The sequence below is a fragment of the Lycorma delicatula genome, chromosome 1, assembly GCF_047948215.1.
Source record: "Lycorma delicatula isolate Av1 chromosome 1, ASM4794821v1, whole genome shotgun sequence".
NCBI lineage: Eukaryota > Metazoa > Arthropoda > Insecta > Hemiptera > Fulgoridae > Lycorma > Lycorma delicatula.
This window is the reverse complement of record NC_134455.1, coordinates 199,133,135-199,148,206: the sequence shown is the minus strand read 5'-3', so window position 1 is coordinate 199,148,206 and position 15,072 is coordinate 199,133,135. Positions and strand designations below refer to the sequence as shown.

The 15,072-nt window shown below is 29.1% G+C and overlaps 1 protein-coding gene across 3 annotated transcripts in view; it reads left to right on the top strand.

The window, feature by feature from the left end:
• The window catches only part of IntS3 (integrator complex subunit 3), a 111,351-nt gene that overhangs the window by 56,326 nt on the left and 39,953 nt on the right, over positions 1-15,072 (top strand). For all 3 annotated transcript variants that reach the window (XM_075370324.1, XM_075370333.1, XM_075370341.1), the window contains exons 9-12: positions 3,501-3,683; positions 7,685-7,832; positions 9,442-9,588; positions 13,903-14,097. In XM_075370324.1, the coding sequence (XP_075226439.1) occupies positions 3,501-3,683; positions 7,685-7,832; positions 9,442-9,588; positions 13,903-14,097 (673 nt within the window). The remainder of the gene's footprint in view (positions 1-3,500; positions 3,684-7,684; positions 7,833-9,441; positions 9,589-13,902; positions 14,098-15,072) is intronic.

The window sequence follows — 15,072 nt, the reverse complement described above, 5'->3', positions numbered from 1 at the left end:
CAACCAAGATCAAACAATGCAAACTTTTTTTTTATATTTTCTTATAATCTTTTAAAATTTTAAGATAGTAGTCAGTTTTCAGTTTTTCCTTCAGGTAGAAATCCATAAATCTCCATGTTGCATCACCTGTTACAATCTTCAAAAATGCTTTGACACAAATATAACAGCTCCTGACATATTGCACCACAAATTATCTTTTTGTTTCCATGACAACTAGCAGAATACCAGTTTCGCCACAATTTTATCCAATTTTTTTATTAAGAGTGTCATGGCCTGTGAGCCAATTGAAATATACCACTGTTATCAGTGTAGAAAGAATGTGCACTTGAATTTGAGGCTTTGTAGAAATAGAATCGCCTATCATATCTCAAAACAAATTTCATCACATTTAAATTATTTTATGTTGTGTTTGATGATGTTAAAAACTTTTACTTTTCAATAATTTTTTAAGATTTTTAATATGAAGTGAATGAAAAAAGTACTACTTTTAGCGTTCTGTTGCGCATCTTAACTTTAATCACTTATTACTAAATAACCACTGGATGAAATCACATTTAAATTTTTACTCAAGCTACTCCATTATCCTGTAAATGGGCCTTATCACTTATAAAAATTCAATTTTGTATCTCAGGAATGATCGACCTGAGACTGTACAAGACTACACTTCATTTACATTCATATATATCATTCTCATCTATCCTCTGAAGTAATACCTTAGGGTGGTTCTGGAGAGGCTAAATGGAAAAAGACTGATTAGTATCTTAACCCATTTTTGAGTATTCAATTTGTAAAACCGTATTATCTTTGGATCTGTATTATGATTAAAACTTAGATTTTTTGGAGATTTTTGTTTGAAAATTCATTAAGTGAGGCACTTGAAAGAGGACAAAAAAGTCTGTGTTAAAAGGCACAGGATAACCATGACAGCAGTATTGCTGAATGTGATTCATTATACCAGTTTGTGCTTTATTCATATTAAGTCAAAACGAATACCAGATTAATGTCATACTTATCTGGTTATTAGTAATTTTTAAATAAATAATTTTGGAATGTATCATAGGTCCAGTCTACTACTAAAAGAAACAGAAAAAGCAAAGTTGTTACAAATTAAAATTATTTGTTTATTTTAAACCAGAAATACATATGGTAGGTAATTATCTCCGCCTGATGGTTATTTCTGCATGAGGAGTGTTTGCAAATAGAGCACACTAGGTCACTCATGGATATCTGATGACTCAAAGAGATTCACCAGTTTGTGCTCGCTGCGACTGCTGACTGACTGCACCACATCCTTGTAAAATGTATCTGTTATGTAACATTGCATCACAAGTTTAAACTAGGGGCCAACATGTGAACTATTCTAGGTGATAATGAATTTTTTTTTTCTGTGTTCTACAGTTTATTAGGGCCTTCCATTTATATTCAAATAACTTATATTTAAATTACTGTGGTGTTTTTCCTGCTATTCTTGCCAATTGCTGTATAGTAGTTGGAAATTTTAATTTTTTAATTGAGATATAATATGTGATATATCCTTTTTTATTATGAGAAATATTGTGCTCTGGTGATAAAACAGAATCGTTTTTTACTGTGAAAAACCAATTGTAGGGAAATGAATACATAAATAAGTTAAAGGAGTTCATGTTCTATAGAGAAGAAAACTCTCCACTTCAAAATAAAACAAAATGTTAAATTACCTGTATTTTAAAATAAATCATGCCAGTTTATTGGGATATGACTAGATCAGTGTAACTACATGAACAGTTGTGTGAAGTTGTTTTTACAATGTGTCAATTTTATTGAATAATTAAGGTCAACCAACTATCTGCTCAAGTGTCTTAATGAGTGCTCTCAGTTATTTGCATTTTTTCACATAACAGTTATCCCAATATTATTGTCTGCCCCAATTAATTACAATTTAAAAAGGCTCTAATGCATTTTTATTAAACATTTCCAAACAGTGTTTTCATCCTGTGGTAGCTTAAAATTTTTTTTGCAGTTTTTACTTTTTTTATTCTTCTTATTTTATTTATTTTTAAGGTACAGTATGCACAATGGTTTGTGCAGATTACTCATTCATCATAACATTTTGGTATGTCATCATAAAGTTCTACATCCTCTCAAAATCGCTTTCAGAATCAGAGTTTTGAAAATCTTCAGTAACAGATTGAATTTATGGAATTTCTTTAGAGGTGGTCTTTTTTCCTGTAACAATCTTAAGTTTTTTTGAACATGTTTTGTACACAATTTCCAGAAGTCAGGTGTCACAGAATGTAAAATTTCTTCATAGAGATCACTTGTCAAATCTTGCCTTATTCCTTCTTCTTCTGAGTTTTATCAGTTTAATTTGGCCACTTTGTTTTTACATAGAGCCAAGTTAGCTCTATTGCATTTAACTCACGATGCTCAATCATATCAGTTCCAAAAATCCCGTAATTCTTGGGTTATCTGACCCAATTCTTTTAATATAGTTCTAAATCTCTACATAAAAATTAATTCTTTCTGTTAATTAGAATTGCTTCTGTGAGTAGTTGAGCATTTTCTGTAGCCAAGCAATTATATAGTCCTTTAACCAAGAATATTATGTCTCAGAATGGTAAAACAATAAAAAATTAGAATATATTTTTGAAAGTATCTATTTATTTTATTAACAAAATCTGTTATAATTATTATTTATTACAGATTTTATTTACAAAAACCTTTATTTACTTTACAATTAAATGTTACATTATACATTTACTTACATTACTGATTACAGTATTCTTGAAGACTAAAACTTCAGTGAAAAGAATAGTGCTGCATGCTTGAAACAAATGAAGCAATAACTGGTTCAGTTGAAATTAATTTTAAGCGCAAATTTGGGTCAAGACTGACTTTATTACGAAACTGATTTTTTAACATCACCATAGCAGAAAATCCAGTTTCACAAACATACATCTAGATAATGGAATTAAAAATAACAGTGCTTTACTTGATGACATTATCTTTCATTTCAATTTTCTGTAGTGTCAAAAAATTTTTCAATTTTGGGAAAGACTGGAGGTTTTCAGTCAGAACACTAGTATTCATCATTTGACATGTGCATACCTTCGTCGCCAATAGTAGTCTGTTAGTGCATTATTTAAATTATTAAACCCCTATTATAAATTAAAGAAACAATTTTGAATACAATAATCTGGACATAAATTTATATCCTGTATTTTTGTAAAGTGTCATATGAAAAATAAAGTGGTTCTAACAGAATTAAATAATAAAAATATTAAATTTATTAAAAGTGTAGTAATAATAACATTATTGATTAAAATAAGAAATTCAAATCAGCAATAGTTCTACTTTATAAACAGTTTATTTATTCTGCATATTTGTCCTTATAAGTTAAGAGTAATCTATCCAGTTGATTCATTTAAGGCCTCCTCCATATTGTGATTAAAGTAATTACTCTTTCAATTCAAAATCATGTATAAATGATAGTTTTCTTATGTATTATTTATCTTTATTAGGTAACCGAATTGATGACATCAAAGAGGAAATTGATCATATAGATGGAACACCAAATCACGTTCTACCTAATAACCATGTGGACCAGACAGAACCTGCCTTCTCAGATGAAGAGGTAGAGTCGGCTTGTGGTGGAACAAAGCATGTCACTGGCGATGATGAAGATGATGATGATGTTCCATTAGGTAATTATGCATTAGGTAGTATTTATTGGATTTGAACTGCTTAACTAATTGCTCAGTCTAATAATCTGGCTGAAAAACCCCATGTAGTTTTAATGTCAAATTTATGTATAATTTAATCGAGTATTTTATTTTTAAAAAATTTTCCCACCTATTCTTTTAACATGTCACATCATCATAATCTCAGTCCTTCAACTATCTTTCTCTTAATCTTCTGCCTCCAATTATCTGTTACAAAAGTATAAGCAAAACAGTAAAGGCCGCTTAAGATTATTTCTTATACCTATGTTTCTTACAAAGAAGAAACCTTGTCTCTTTTTTATGCCTTTTATAGATCTCAGGAATTTCATTTCTCCAACCTGAAGTCATTTCCAATCCCTTGTCATTTTTCTATCTCTATACTTCATATTTTTTTTATAGGCATGTAAAAGTTCTTAATAAAATTGGCCATTTTTGAACCTTTTTCTGTAACAAGTGCTCAATAGCTTGATAGTGATTCCCCCTATTTTTTTAAAGAGTCATCTTATCTGCCATCTTCCATCCTCACAAATCCCGTTTACCAATTTTGCACACATCTGTCCATTTTTAACAATTTTTAATAGACATTATTTTGGGTGGAAAACTTGAAAAAAATCTTTTTACCTATCTGTTTCTTCTAAAGTTACCACTTGACTCTTTCTTTTTTGTGTTTAGTTCATAATTCTTTATAATCTCTTTCCATGCATCAAGCTTGCTTTGCATATCTTTCAGTTTTCCCTCATAACATTTTTTGCAAAAATCATTTTTTTATCCTTGTATTTTTTCATTTGCTTGATCATTCTCTGTATCACAACAGTGTAAGTACTAGGGTATTAGGAATAGGAAGGTACCTTTTTGCTTTAGTCTGCTCCTTAATTCAAATCTTATAGTTTTGCTAATTAGTCATAATTCGTTATATACAACCTCAATGAATTTCCTCAACTAATATTTATGCATCTGTTATAAATACTTGTTTTGATGATTTCTTCTCATAAATTATCCCACATCAAAAGAATTTCTTGTAACATGCAAAGTTTTGATTAATGTTGTAGTACTGTAGTATTACTTTTTTACAAAGTATAGTATATGTTGTGTGTATTGTACATATATTGTATACTAAGTGTGTAAGTATTGTACAGTTTTTTTATTTTTTTAATATTGTCAGTTTAAAAAAAGTATTTATTTCTACAGAAATAATTGCAAAATTGTTAATGTTGTTCATGTGGGTTTTTTAAACAGTATTAAATTATGTTAATGACAGCTTAAAATAACTGCAGTTCTTTCAATATGTATTTTATAAGGAAAATGTTGCTTTTATCTTGGTAATAGTTATCAGACTTAGCACACTGATAAACAATTATGATTAAAACAAACACAAATACATATTTTACAGAATATCAGTAAGGCAAGACTTTCAAAAAGATTCCATTTAAAAAAAAAAAACTATCTGGGCAGGGCTGTACAGGAGCATGGCTGGAAGTGCCTTCACTTCCTGCAAAGAAGTTGGTTAGAGTTGGAGCCAGGAAGTTGATATATGGAAGTTGGTTAGAGTTAATTGTATTATTTAACATATATAATTTAATTAGCCGATTAGAGCTCTGCCCCTTAGATAATCCTATGTTCATTAAATTCATGCTTGTGACAATAATAATGATGAATAAAAATTAAAGCCTCTCAGTTTCTACAAGGGTGTGGTGAAAAGTTCCAGGTCTCACACAGAGAAGGCATTAGTATGCTTAATTTCTCAGTGCTGTCAAATGATTCCATTCTTCATTAGTTTACTGTAAAAGTTTGAAGTCAATGCATCAGTTAGTATAGTATTTACAGTTCGTCAGAGTGGAGAATTAGAGCATTTAAAAAAAATTGGAATATCTGAAAATTCATGCAATGATTAAATACTCTTCTTCATCAAATATAACAGTTAACTGTTGGATTCCAGAATTTCAAATGGGTTGACTGCACAGTTGACACCCTTCTGAAGTGACTACAGCAGAAATGATAGAAAAATTGCATAAAATCGTTTTGGCCGATTGATAAGTAACAGTGGACGAGTTAGCAGAGTCTGTAGACATGACAATAGAATGCATGCACAACATTTTGCGTTAACATGCTGTGCGCTAGAGCCCTGGTTAATGACTGTGAGATGTGATCAGTTAGAGGGTCTAAAGAGAACCAACGGTAAAGCCCCTCTGGACTTGGAATGGAGGGGGTGGTGTGGCGACCAGTAATGTCACAAGGAGGGTGTCTTCCCCTGACGGGGTTGGGATGTGTGCTAGATGGATGCCACATTTGCTCATACCTGATCAAAAACAGTGCTGATTTCTAGTAACTGTCTTGAGCTCTTTCAGCACATTCCAAAGGAATTTTATGTCGATTTGTGATGGTTGATGAGATGTGGGTTCATTCACACTACTGAGACAAAACAGTAGTCATAACAGTGGGTTGAAAAAGGTCAACCTTCTCCAAAAAAAGTGAAAAAAACTTTTCATGTGAAAAGCTATAGCAACTGTTTTTTGGGATGCTGGAATAATTTTCATTGATTAAGATAATCAATGATAATCACTTTTTAAGATAAAAAGTGTGAAACAATAAATTGTGAATATTATGCATACCTATTGCAGCATCCTGGCGATGAAATTAAGGAAGAACCACTGCAACTGCATTTGGCAAAAAAAAGTGCTTTTCTACCAAGACAATGCTTCAACTTGCACTTAAGTCATTTCAATGGCAAAAATCAACAAATTATAGTTCAAATTGATCCAAAACCCTCCATATTCAGCTGATCTGGCTCCCAGTGATTATCACTTGTTACCTAACCTAAAAAAAATGGCTTGGAGGGAAGAGATTTTCAACCAATAATGAAGTTATGGCCTCCTTAGAGTGTTTATTTTAATGAGTTTGATAAATTGAACTCCCATAAGCACTATTGTGGAATGCTGGGCAGTGTTTAGACCTTAATAGTGATTATATTGAAAAATAAATCAAATTATACCCAGAAAATGTTTTCTTAACCAAGCCAGGAATTTTTCACCCTGCTCTCATAAAAACTATCAATGTATAGTAATTTCTTCAGAGCAACAGTTTGGTAAGTACAGAACCCGAAAATTTGAATGATCTGAAGTGTTAGGGTTTCAAAATAGTCTGCTTTCATCTTAAAAATTGTAGTTAAGCTGGTTACCGTCCTTTGTACTGCAAAATCTGCCTGTCCATAGAACTGGGCAAAAATGTATTTTGCCCACTTTTTAGCATTACCCGATAAATGCCATTAGGAGGTGATCAAACTTTGTTTATCTTTTATTTATTTTTCTATTTTTTAATTTATGTTTTTAAGTCAAGTAACTGGAGGCGCATCTAGTCGCATCGCACATACAATAACAGTGGCAGTGGCTATGTTGGTTGAGCTGCTGCACCATACACCATTGCACACTTAAAAAATCAGAATTCAAAAAACCAAAAATGGTTTTTGGATATTTATCTGAAGAGTATATGCAAGCCCAAATGGAGTGACCTTTTCTTTTTGAAAAGAATTTTTAAAAATCTAGAAATTGGTTTTTAGATATTCACATGAAGATTACACACACACACACACACACACACACACACACACACACACAAATATATATATATATATTTAGTATAATATTATACTAAAGAAGAAGCATAATGAGTGTTTTTCCTCATAATATATAAGTTACATAATGTGTAATATATGTTACAACTATAATTTTTTATTGTTTCATCCAGATATTACTAAAATTGTAGATTATGCAAAACTCTTATGTTTCTATTGCTTTGCAATGTATAAATTAGATAAAATAACCATATGATTTTAATTAAGTCCAGCAAAAAGGGTGATCTGAATAGCTAGAGTTATATATACTGTAGTCTACACTTGAATATAAAGTTAATGAATTGAGTTGCTATAAATTGAAACAATGCGTAAAAGGGAATGAATGTTTTGCATTTTGTTTTTGTTTTTATCTTAGGAAAGCGAATGATGGGTGCATCACGAGTACGATTAAAAGATAAACCATTTGAACCTAAGAAGGAACAAGAATATATAGCTCAGGGATTAGATAGCGATTTAAAAACTTTAGTTGAATCACTACATGCTGAAGTTGATAATGAAGCAAAGTGAGTATACATCTTTTAAAGCTTGGTTTATGACAATTTGTGTGTGTGTGTGTGTTTTTCATAAGAATTGCTGTTAATGTTTTTTTTCAATTTGAGATCTTTATGAAGGTTAATTCAATTAAAATTGAAAGGAAAATTAATAATAGGAATTCTATCTTAAATGCGTATTTTTTGCTAGTAGTTAAGTATAAATTGATTAATAGTTAACTAATAGATTAAGTCATATAGTGTCAAATATTTTCACCTCATCGGTTATTGCTATTACTGTTCTTTTTACATTTGTACCAATACATTAATCTAATATCTCAAATACATTTTCAAAAAAGCATTAAGTGATAAATCATCATTACTAACCATATAAATACTGTATTAACAAATTGTATGTGGTCTTTGAATTAAATTTTACTATTTTTTTTTTTTTTATTACAAAGTAAGACAAAATATATAATTATCAGCTTTCTAAAAAACGTAATTTACAGTAATCTTAAAGGGAGGAAGATGGCTGATATTAACAGCACAATTTTTTTTATGTTTTTGTTATTTTTGAAATCTTGCAACATTTGTAAACTTTGACAATCAATAACACTTTGTTTAAAAAAATTATTACTATTAAAGTATGTTTCTTACAGTTTCTAAAATTAATTTTTAACCTGGCACACAATGTAATAATTGAATAAAATGTTTTATTAATTGATACTCTTAACTGCAGTGCTTTTTTATTTTACCACATTATAGTGGCATTTTCAAGAAGACGTAGCATTATTGAAACATAATTTCTTTGCCATTAATTATTTAATAAATTAGTTTTTGTTAATTCTCTAGTGGTTTAATGTTATTCTAAAACTATGGCTCATTACAGATTTTTTTAAGAAGGCAGACGATTCCAGGATTCTGGAACATGCGTGATTTAAAGTTTCAGATGTCTTAACGTGTTAAGTTTACTTCTTTCAAGGACATTTGATCTTATTATTTTTATATTTCTAATTCGCATCATTCCAAGAGATAGATAATAATAATCTCTCTCTTAATCTGTCACTACAACTTATTAATTCACCTCATGTGTAAGTTGATTGTTAAAATTTCATGGATTCTTTTTGGATTTTCATTTTTTTGAGGGAGGTTATATAGTGTATTCTATCTAGTTTAACTAATTTTAAATATTTATTTTATTTTTGTAAATTAAAAAAAGTATTTATTAATAAGGACAAGAAGACATATGAATGGAGTGATAAATAAAATCTGCTAATTAATGAATAAGTTTAATAATCTTATGAAAAACTTATGATGCAAAGCTACAATACTTGTTTCTACTAATTAACTTCATATTTGTATGTGTTCCATCTAGTTGCAACTAATCAAGAAAACATAAAGTAATCAGTAGAAACAAATATTGTTGCTTTTTATCATAATTTTTTAATGAAGGTTAATAGTTAAGTTGTCTTGCTTTCCTTGTTAATATATACTTTTTTAATTTACAAAAATAAAATGAATATTTAAAGTATACTAAGTCACTATTTCTTAAAGTTAGAATTTTTAAATTATTATTTTTTATTTAAGAATATAAATTTAATTTGATTTTTATTAAAATATAATTTCTGCTGTTTGTCAGGTGTGAAGTAATGGAAAGAATAGTTCAGCATGTGATACAAGAAGAAGATGGTGATAGTGATACTCTTGCTGTTCTTGGTTCTTGTCTGATAAATGTACTTCATGACCAGTTTGAAGCTAGAGTTTTTCCTGAAAATGTTACAGATGAGTCAGTACACCTATTTTATAAAATCAGTGTATTGTCATTTTATGTTTCTATTCTTTTACATTTATTCATTAATGATATGCAGGCGTATAGTTTTTTCATGAAGTATAAGTTTTGTCTCGCACAAACTTGTTAATTTTTGACTGTATACTTTGATGTTATGAAATTTGATTTGTTATGGTAAATAACAAAATAGAAATGGTTCTAAAAACACATAAAATATCACTATGTTCTCTGTATTAAAATTCGGTATCTATTCTTTGTAACTGTTGTTTGTTCTTTTAATACATAATATAAAATAAATAATACAAGATGCAGAAAACAAACAAAAAACTGTAAACTTACCCAAATCAAATATAGTAATATGGAAATGTGTTTGTAGTATTAGCGAATTTTTTATCCTATTAAAGAATGGATATTAATTGTAATTTTATTATAAGAAAAATTAAACTTACAATAATTTAACCCCCACAAAAAAATATTTTGTCCCGTATATTTTTTGTCCTGTGTAGGTATTTATGTGAAAATAGAATTAATAAATCCAACTTAAATTCATTTTAATAATAAATTATTTACAGTGTTTAAGATAATCTTTTAATTTTGATCAGGAATTTAAAAATTGTAATTTATATTCTTGTGTATAATTATTTAAACAATACATTCTCTTTTATCTGTAGAGATCTATGAGGTCACTTACAACCTCTGACACGCATTTGCCCATACTTTATTTTGATGAGGAAGAATATAAAGAATGAACCAATAACAGCTATACTGAATTACTACATTAGTTGTTACTGTTGATAATAATAATGCATTACTGTAAACAGTTATGTATTAATTATCTGTAGTTTTTACTGTTAATTACTACATAACTAATTAGTACTACTGCACTAATTTGAGTTGTAGTAGGAGCTAGTTAACCAAATAAATTCCATTTGGTTCTAGAGCTATTGCAGTTTATTTGAAAAGAATTGATGTGGACATCACATGACTTCCTTGTACGTATTGCATTAAATTACATGTAGACATTTTTTTTAAATGAAAAATTCATACAATTTTATTTCATTAATAACTTCTGATATTTTTCAGTTTTTTTTTATTGTTACTATTGAACTATTATTTATTGTAAAAATTTTGTTAGAATAATTATTAAAAAATCAATATATTTAAATTAAAAAAAAGAAATTGGTTTTGAACCGATGTCCCTTCCCCTTGTAAAATCTAAATATTTCATTAATTAAAATTTTATGTGGCTATAACTCTGGAACTAATGAAAATAAGTACCACTTATTACTGCAGTTAAGAAAAAGTCCAAAATTCAATTTTTTTTGGACACTTTTGGTCCAGTCAATTCCAATCAAAAGGGGAGGTGCACAACTAGATGTTACAACAATCCTAAATCCAAAATTTCAACATCTTACAGCTAATCGTTTTTTGAGTTATGTGAAATACATATGTATGTACGTACATACAGATGTTACCCTGAAACTGGTCAAAATGGATTCAAGGATGGTCAAAGTGGATATTTCCATTGAAATCTGAAAAACCAAAATTCTTCACACAGTACTTCCTTTACTTTGTACAAGAAAGTAAAATTGCTGCGTGAGCGTCACTGGTACTCCTTCCATACCAACATTCCTCTATACAGCTAATTGAATTACCTATTTTTCACTATAATACTATACTTACAAAAAAGATTTTTTTATGTAACATATGTAATTTATAAAAGAAATTCATCACATTTTAATGTTAATACTGAGTTTTGGTTTAATATTTTAAGTTTAACTTTTAATCTTGAGCATTAGTAATAAATAATCTGCTTCAGAGAAGTAGTAATATACATTCCAAGAGAAAGCTTTTATTTGAAAAGATATATGAAATATAATATTATTATTATTAATTTAAAACATTAAGTAATATATTAGACATGATCACTATATGCACACAAAATACACATATTCAAACCCATAAACATACTCTATAGCATATCCATATCAGATCTGTCCTATATAATAGACCCTACTGTAGATAGGGCAGTCAAGATTTCAGACCCAAAGAACATCAGATTTCTTTGTGTCTCGAGTTTTTATCTGACAACATACATTTTGTGTTATTAACAGTTCTGTATGTGATTTTCTAGTCTTTTTTTTATTTTTTTGTAATTTTTTATTGAAGTTGTTAATGTAGGGTTATGAATCTTTTATGATTTGTGTTATTATGTTTATTATTCTGAAGTTATAATGGCATCAACTACTTATTATATTGTGAAAGGTCCATTTTTATAGTAGTCTTTTTATGAAACTGGAATGCTTTGTACTTTATGCAGTATGATTCTGGATGATAGAAGTTTATGTTGTTCAGGATAATTAGTAAAGTTGTGAATAACTTTCAGTTGTGGTAGGTTTTTCTGTAGATTATAAATGCATGCAATGAAATAACATAGCTGAGTAGTTTCGTTCAACCATGGAATAAAAAGACAATTTCAACATAATAACAATACAGATTTATTTCTCTTCAACACTTCTATGCACATGACATTATTAATTGTCACTGATTTGCCTGTCTCAAGCATACTAGCTGAAATATTTATACAACTGATGGAAAAAAATTAAAATTCCTGCTAATAATTACAGATTAATCTTATTGCTGTTATTACATAGATGACATAATAATCCTCCTTTACAATGGAACACTAGACAAGGCTTTCAACTCACACATAATGATGAATACAGTATTTATAGAATCATAACTTTCAATTTTAATAATATTATAATATATTCAATTATAATATTTTACAAAGCATTAACTTCCTAAATTTCAATAAAAAAACCATTAGACATGTTGTACAGAAGTGCTGCAACTGCCACTCTCACGCACAACTACGCTAATTGTCCTTTTTAACTCAAAATTACTGTACTTACAACCATACTCCATAGATTGCTCAATAATAACCTTTTATTAAGAGACTATTAAGATGAACTTTTAGACAATAAAATATTTAACTGAAGTCACTAAATTTCAGAACAATAACTCACAACACATAACAGTTACACTGAAAAAATTGCCCATAATTCAAAAAGCAAGACTACAAGAACACACAGAACCTTAAAAAAACAAAATACAGACTTACATTGACAAATACAAAATACAGTAAGTCAGACAAAAAAAATAACACATACAAACAAACAAATTTGGTTTAATTTGATAGTTTTAGGGATCTAAAAACAGACTTTTCTTTGTAATAAGTTCATCAAAAGGCAAACAGTTGCCGCTTTTTGCAATTCAAAAACGCATCAAAAATTCATCAATGTATCCGGTTTCATAACCACCTTATAGAAACAAGAAATACATGTATAACTTGAAAATAACTTGAAATATACGAACAAATAAAAATAACAATTTATATAAACTCAGTTTTAATCAAACATATTCTTTGAATATATCGTGAATAATGATATACCTTCAAATTCTACATCAAACCCCAATGATATAAAATCCAGTAACAATCTCTGAAGAAACTTAATTTAGTGTGAAAGTTTGTTCAGACAGTGGTAAAGTTTTTATAAATTTCATCTTAAATAGAGTGTATTGTAATTGATTTAAAAACCATTCTATATGGCTTTTATAATTTTGTAAAACCCTTGCTATTGATTTGCAGAATATGTGTTAACTAAAAGAACTACTTTACAGTATCCATTTCACTAAAAATTATTGGTAAACGTCATGAAATATGTACAGTATTATAAAAGATAAGTTAATAAGTAATATTTAGTTATGTTACACCCTAAAATTTTAAACAAGGCAATTCTTAAAAAACATTGCTGTCATTGAAGATTAAAGTAGTAGATACACAAACTTGTGTTTGTACATTTAAAATTTACAAAAACTTGGAATTAATCTAATTAAAAGCTATTTACTCTCAAGAAACTCCTCCTAGTAAGACTTATATTAAATAATATATTTGTATGTGGGTATTTGTTGTTATTCGTTATATGTAAATGAGAATAGGGAGATATTTTAGAAATTTAATTCCTATGTAAAAGATGTTTTCTTTTCTAAAAATATGTTGAACTACCAATTTAATGAAATCAATTTAACTTCGCATTAATCTGATGGCTTGTTTCTGTGAGGTTAGAATTTTTGTTAAATTGTTTTTAAGATAACTCTACATAAACATATTGCAAACTAAATCATTTTATTTTAAATAAAATCTTATATGAGTTTTCTCTTCATACATTTTTGTAATTTTCAACTTTTTTTTGTAGATTTTTTAAGTTTTCTTGTTGTCATTCTGTAAGTTGTGTTTATTTAATTTAGGAGCCTGGAAGACAGCATAGGAAGACCACTGTTTGTTCTAATTCGAAACTTGAGTGAATTATCAGAAGGTGATTCAAGGAGGTTACCACTTTTAAGTTTACTTGCAGAGATGCACAGTCACCAGCCAAAAATTGGTTATTTGCTACTGTACTATCTTCAGACCAGCTCTCTGAGAGATGATGACAAAGTAAACTGGTATGTCTCTTCTTAAATTTAGTTTGCTTAACATGTATGAATGTGTACACCATGTTCTTAATTACACAGTTTTAATTATATTTACTCATTTTATAATTTTTTGTATGTTATATTAATTAAATAAGAAAATTAATTTAAGTAGGTGATTTAAAAATTTTACAGTTTTCCTTAAAATAAACATAAAATTTGTTATAATGGATAATATACTAAAATTTGGTAAATACTGAATAGAAAAACTGTCCTATTTCAACTTGGGAAATACAAGAAATGTATTTATGTGAATCGCTATTATATACATTGCTCAGTGAAATGTTTGTATTTTATGTTAATACAAACAAACGTTATGTTGATTCAAAGAAACGGGAAATTTTGAAAGTTGTGTTGGTAGCCGTGGGCGATTGGTACCACTTGATAAGTGGCGCCAGCCTCTCTAACCTAACCTGCCATTTAGTTGTCATGCGTCCTTGGAGTGGTGCGCAACGTGCATTTGCTATCAAAGCGTTTTACAAAAACAATGACAGTGTGGAGGGAGCGCGTAGAGAATTTTGCCGCTATTTTAATCTGGGACGGCACGACCATGTTCCATCAGCACATGCAATTAAAACATGGATATCTAATTTTGTGGAAACTGGTTCGGCAATGAAAAAAAAACCTCCAGGCCGTGAGCGAACCGTCCGTACACCACAGAATGTTCAAGCTTTACAAGATGCTGTCACACGAAGACCACATCGGTCAATCCGTCGTCTCTCAGCATCTTTACAATTGCATAGTTCAATTGTTCGAAGAATGTTAGTGAAGGACTTGCAATACCATCCATACAAGTTGCAGATTGTCCAGGAACTGAAACCGAACGATGCAGTTGTGCGAGCACAATTCTGTAATGTAATGCTTCAGAAGATAAATGATAACGAAGAGTTTGTTCACGAACTGTGGATGTCAGACGAAGCGCATTTCCACCTCAGTGGATTTGTTAAC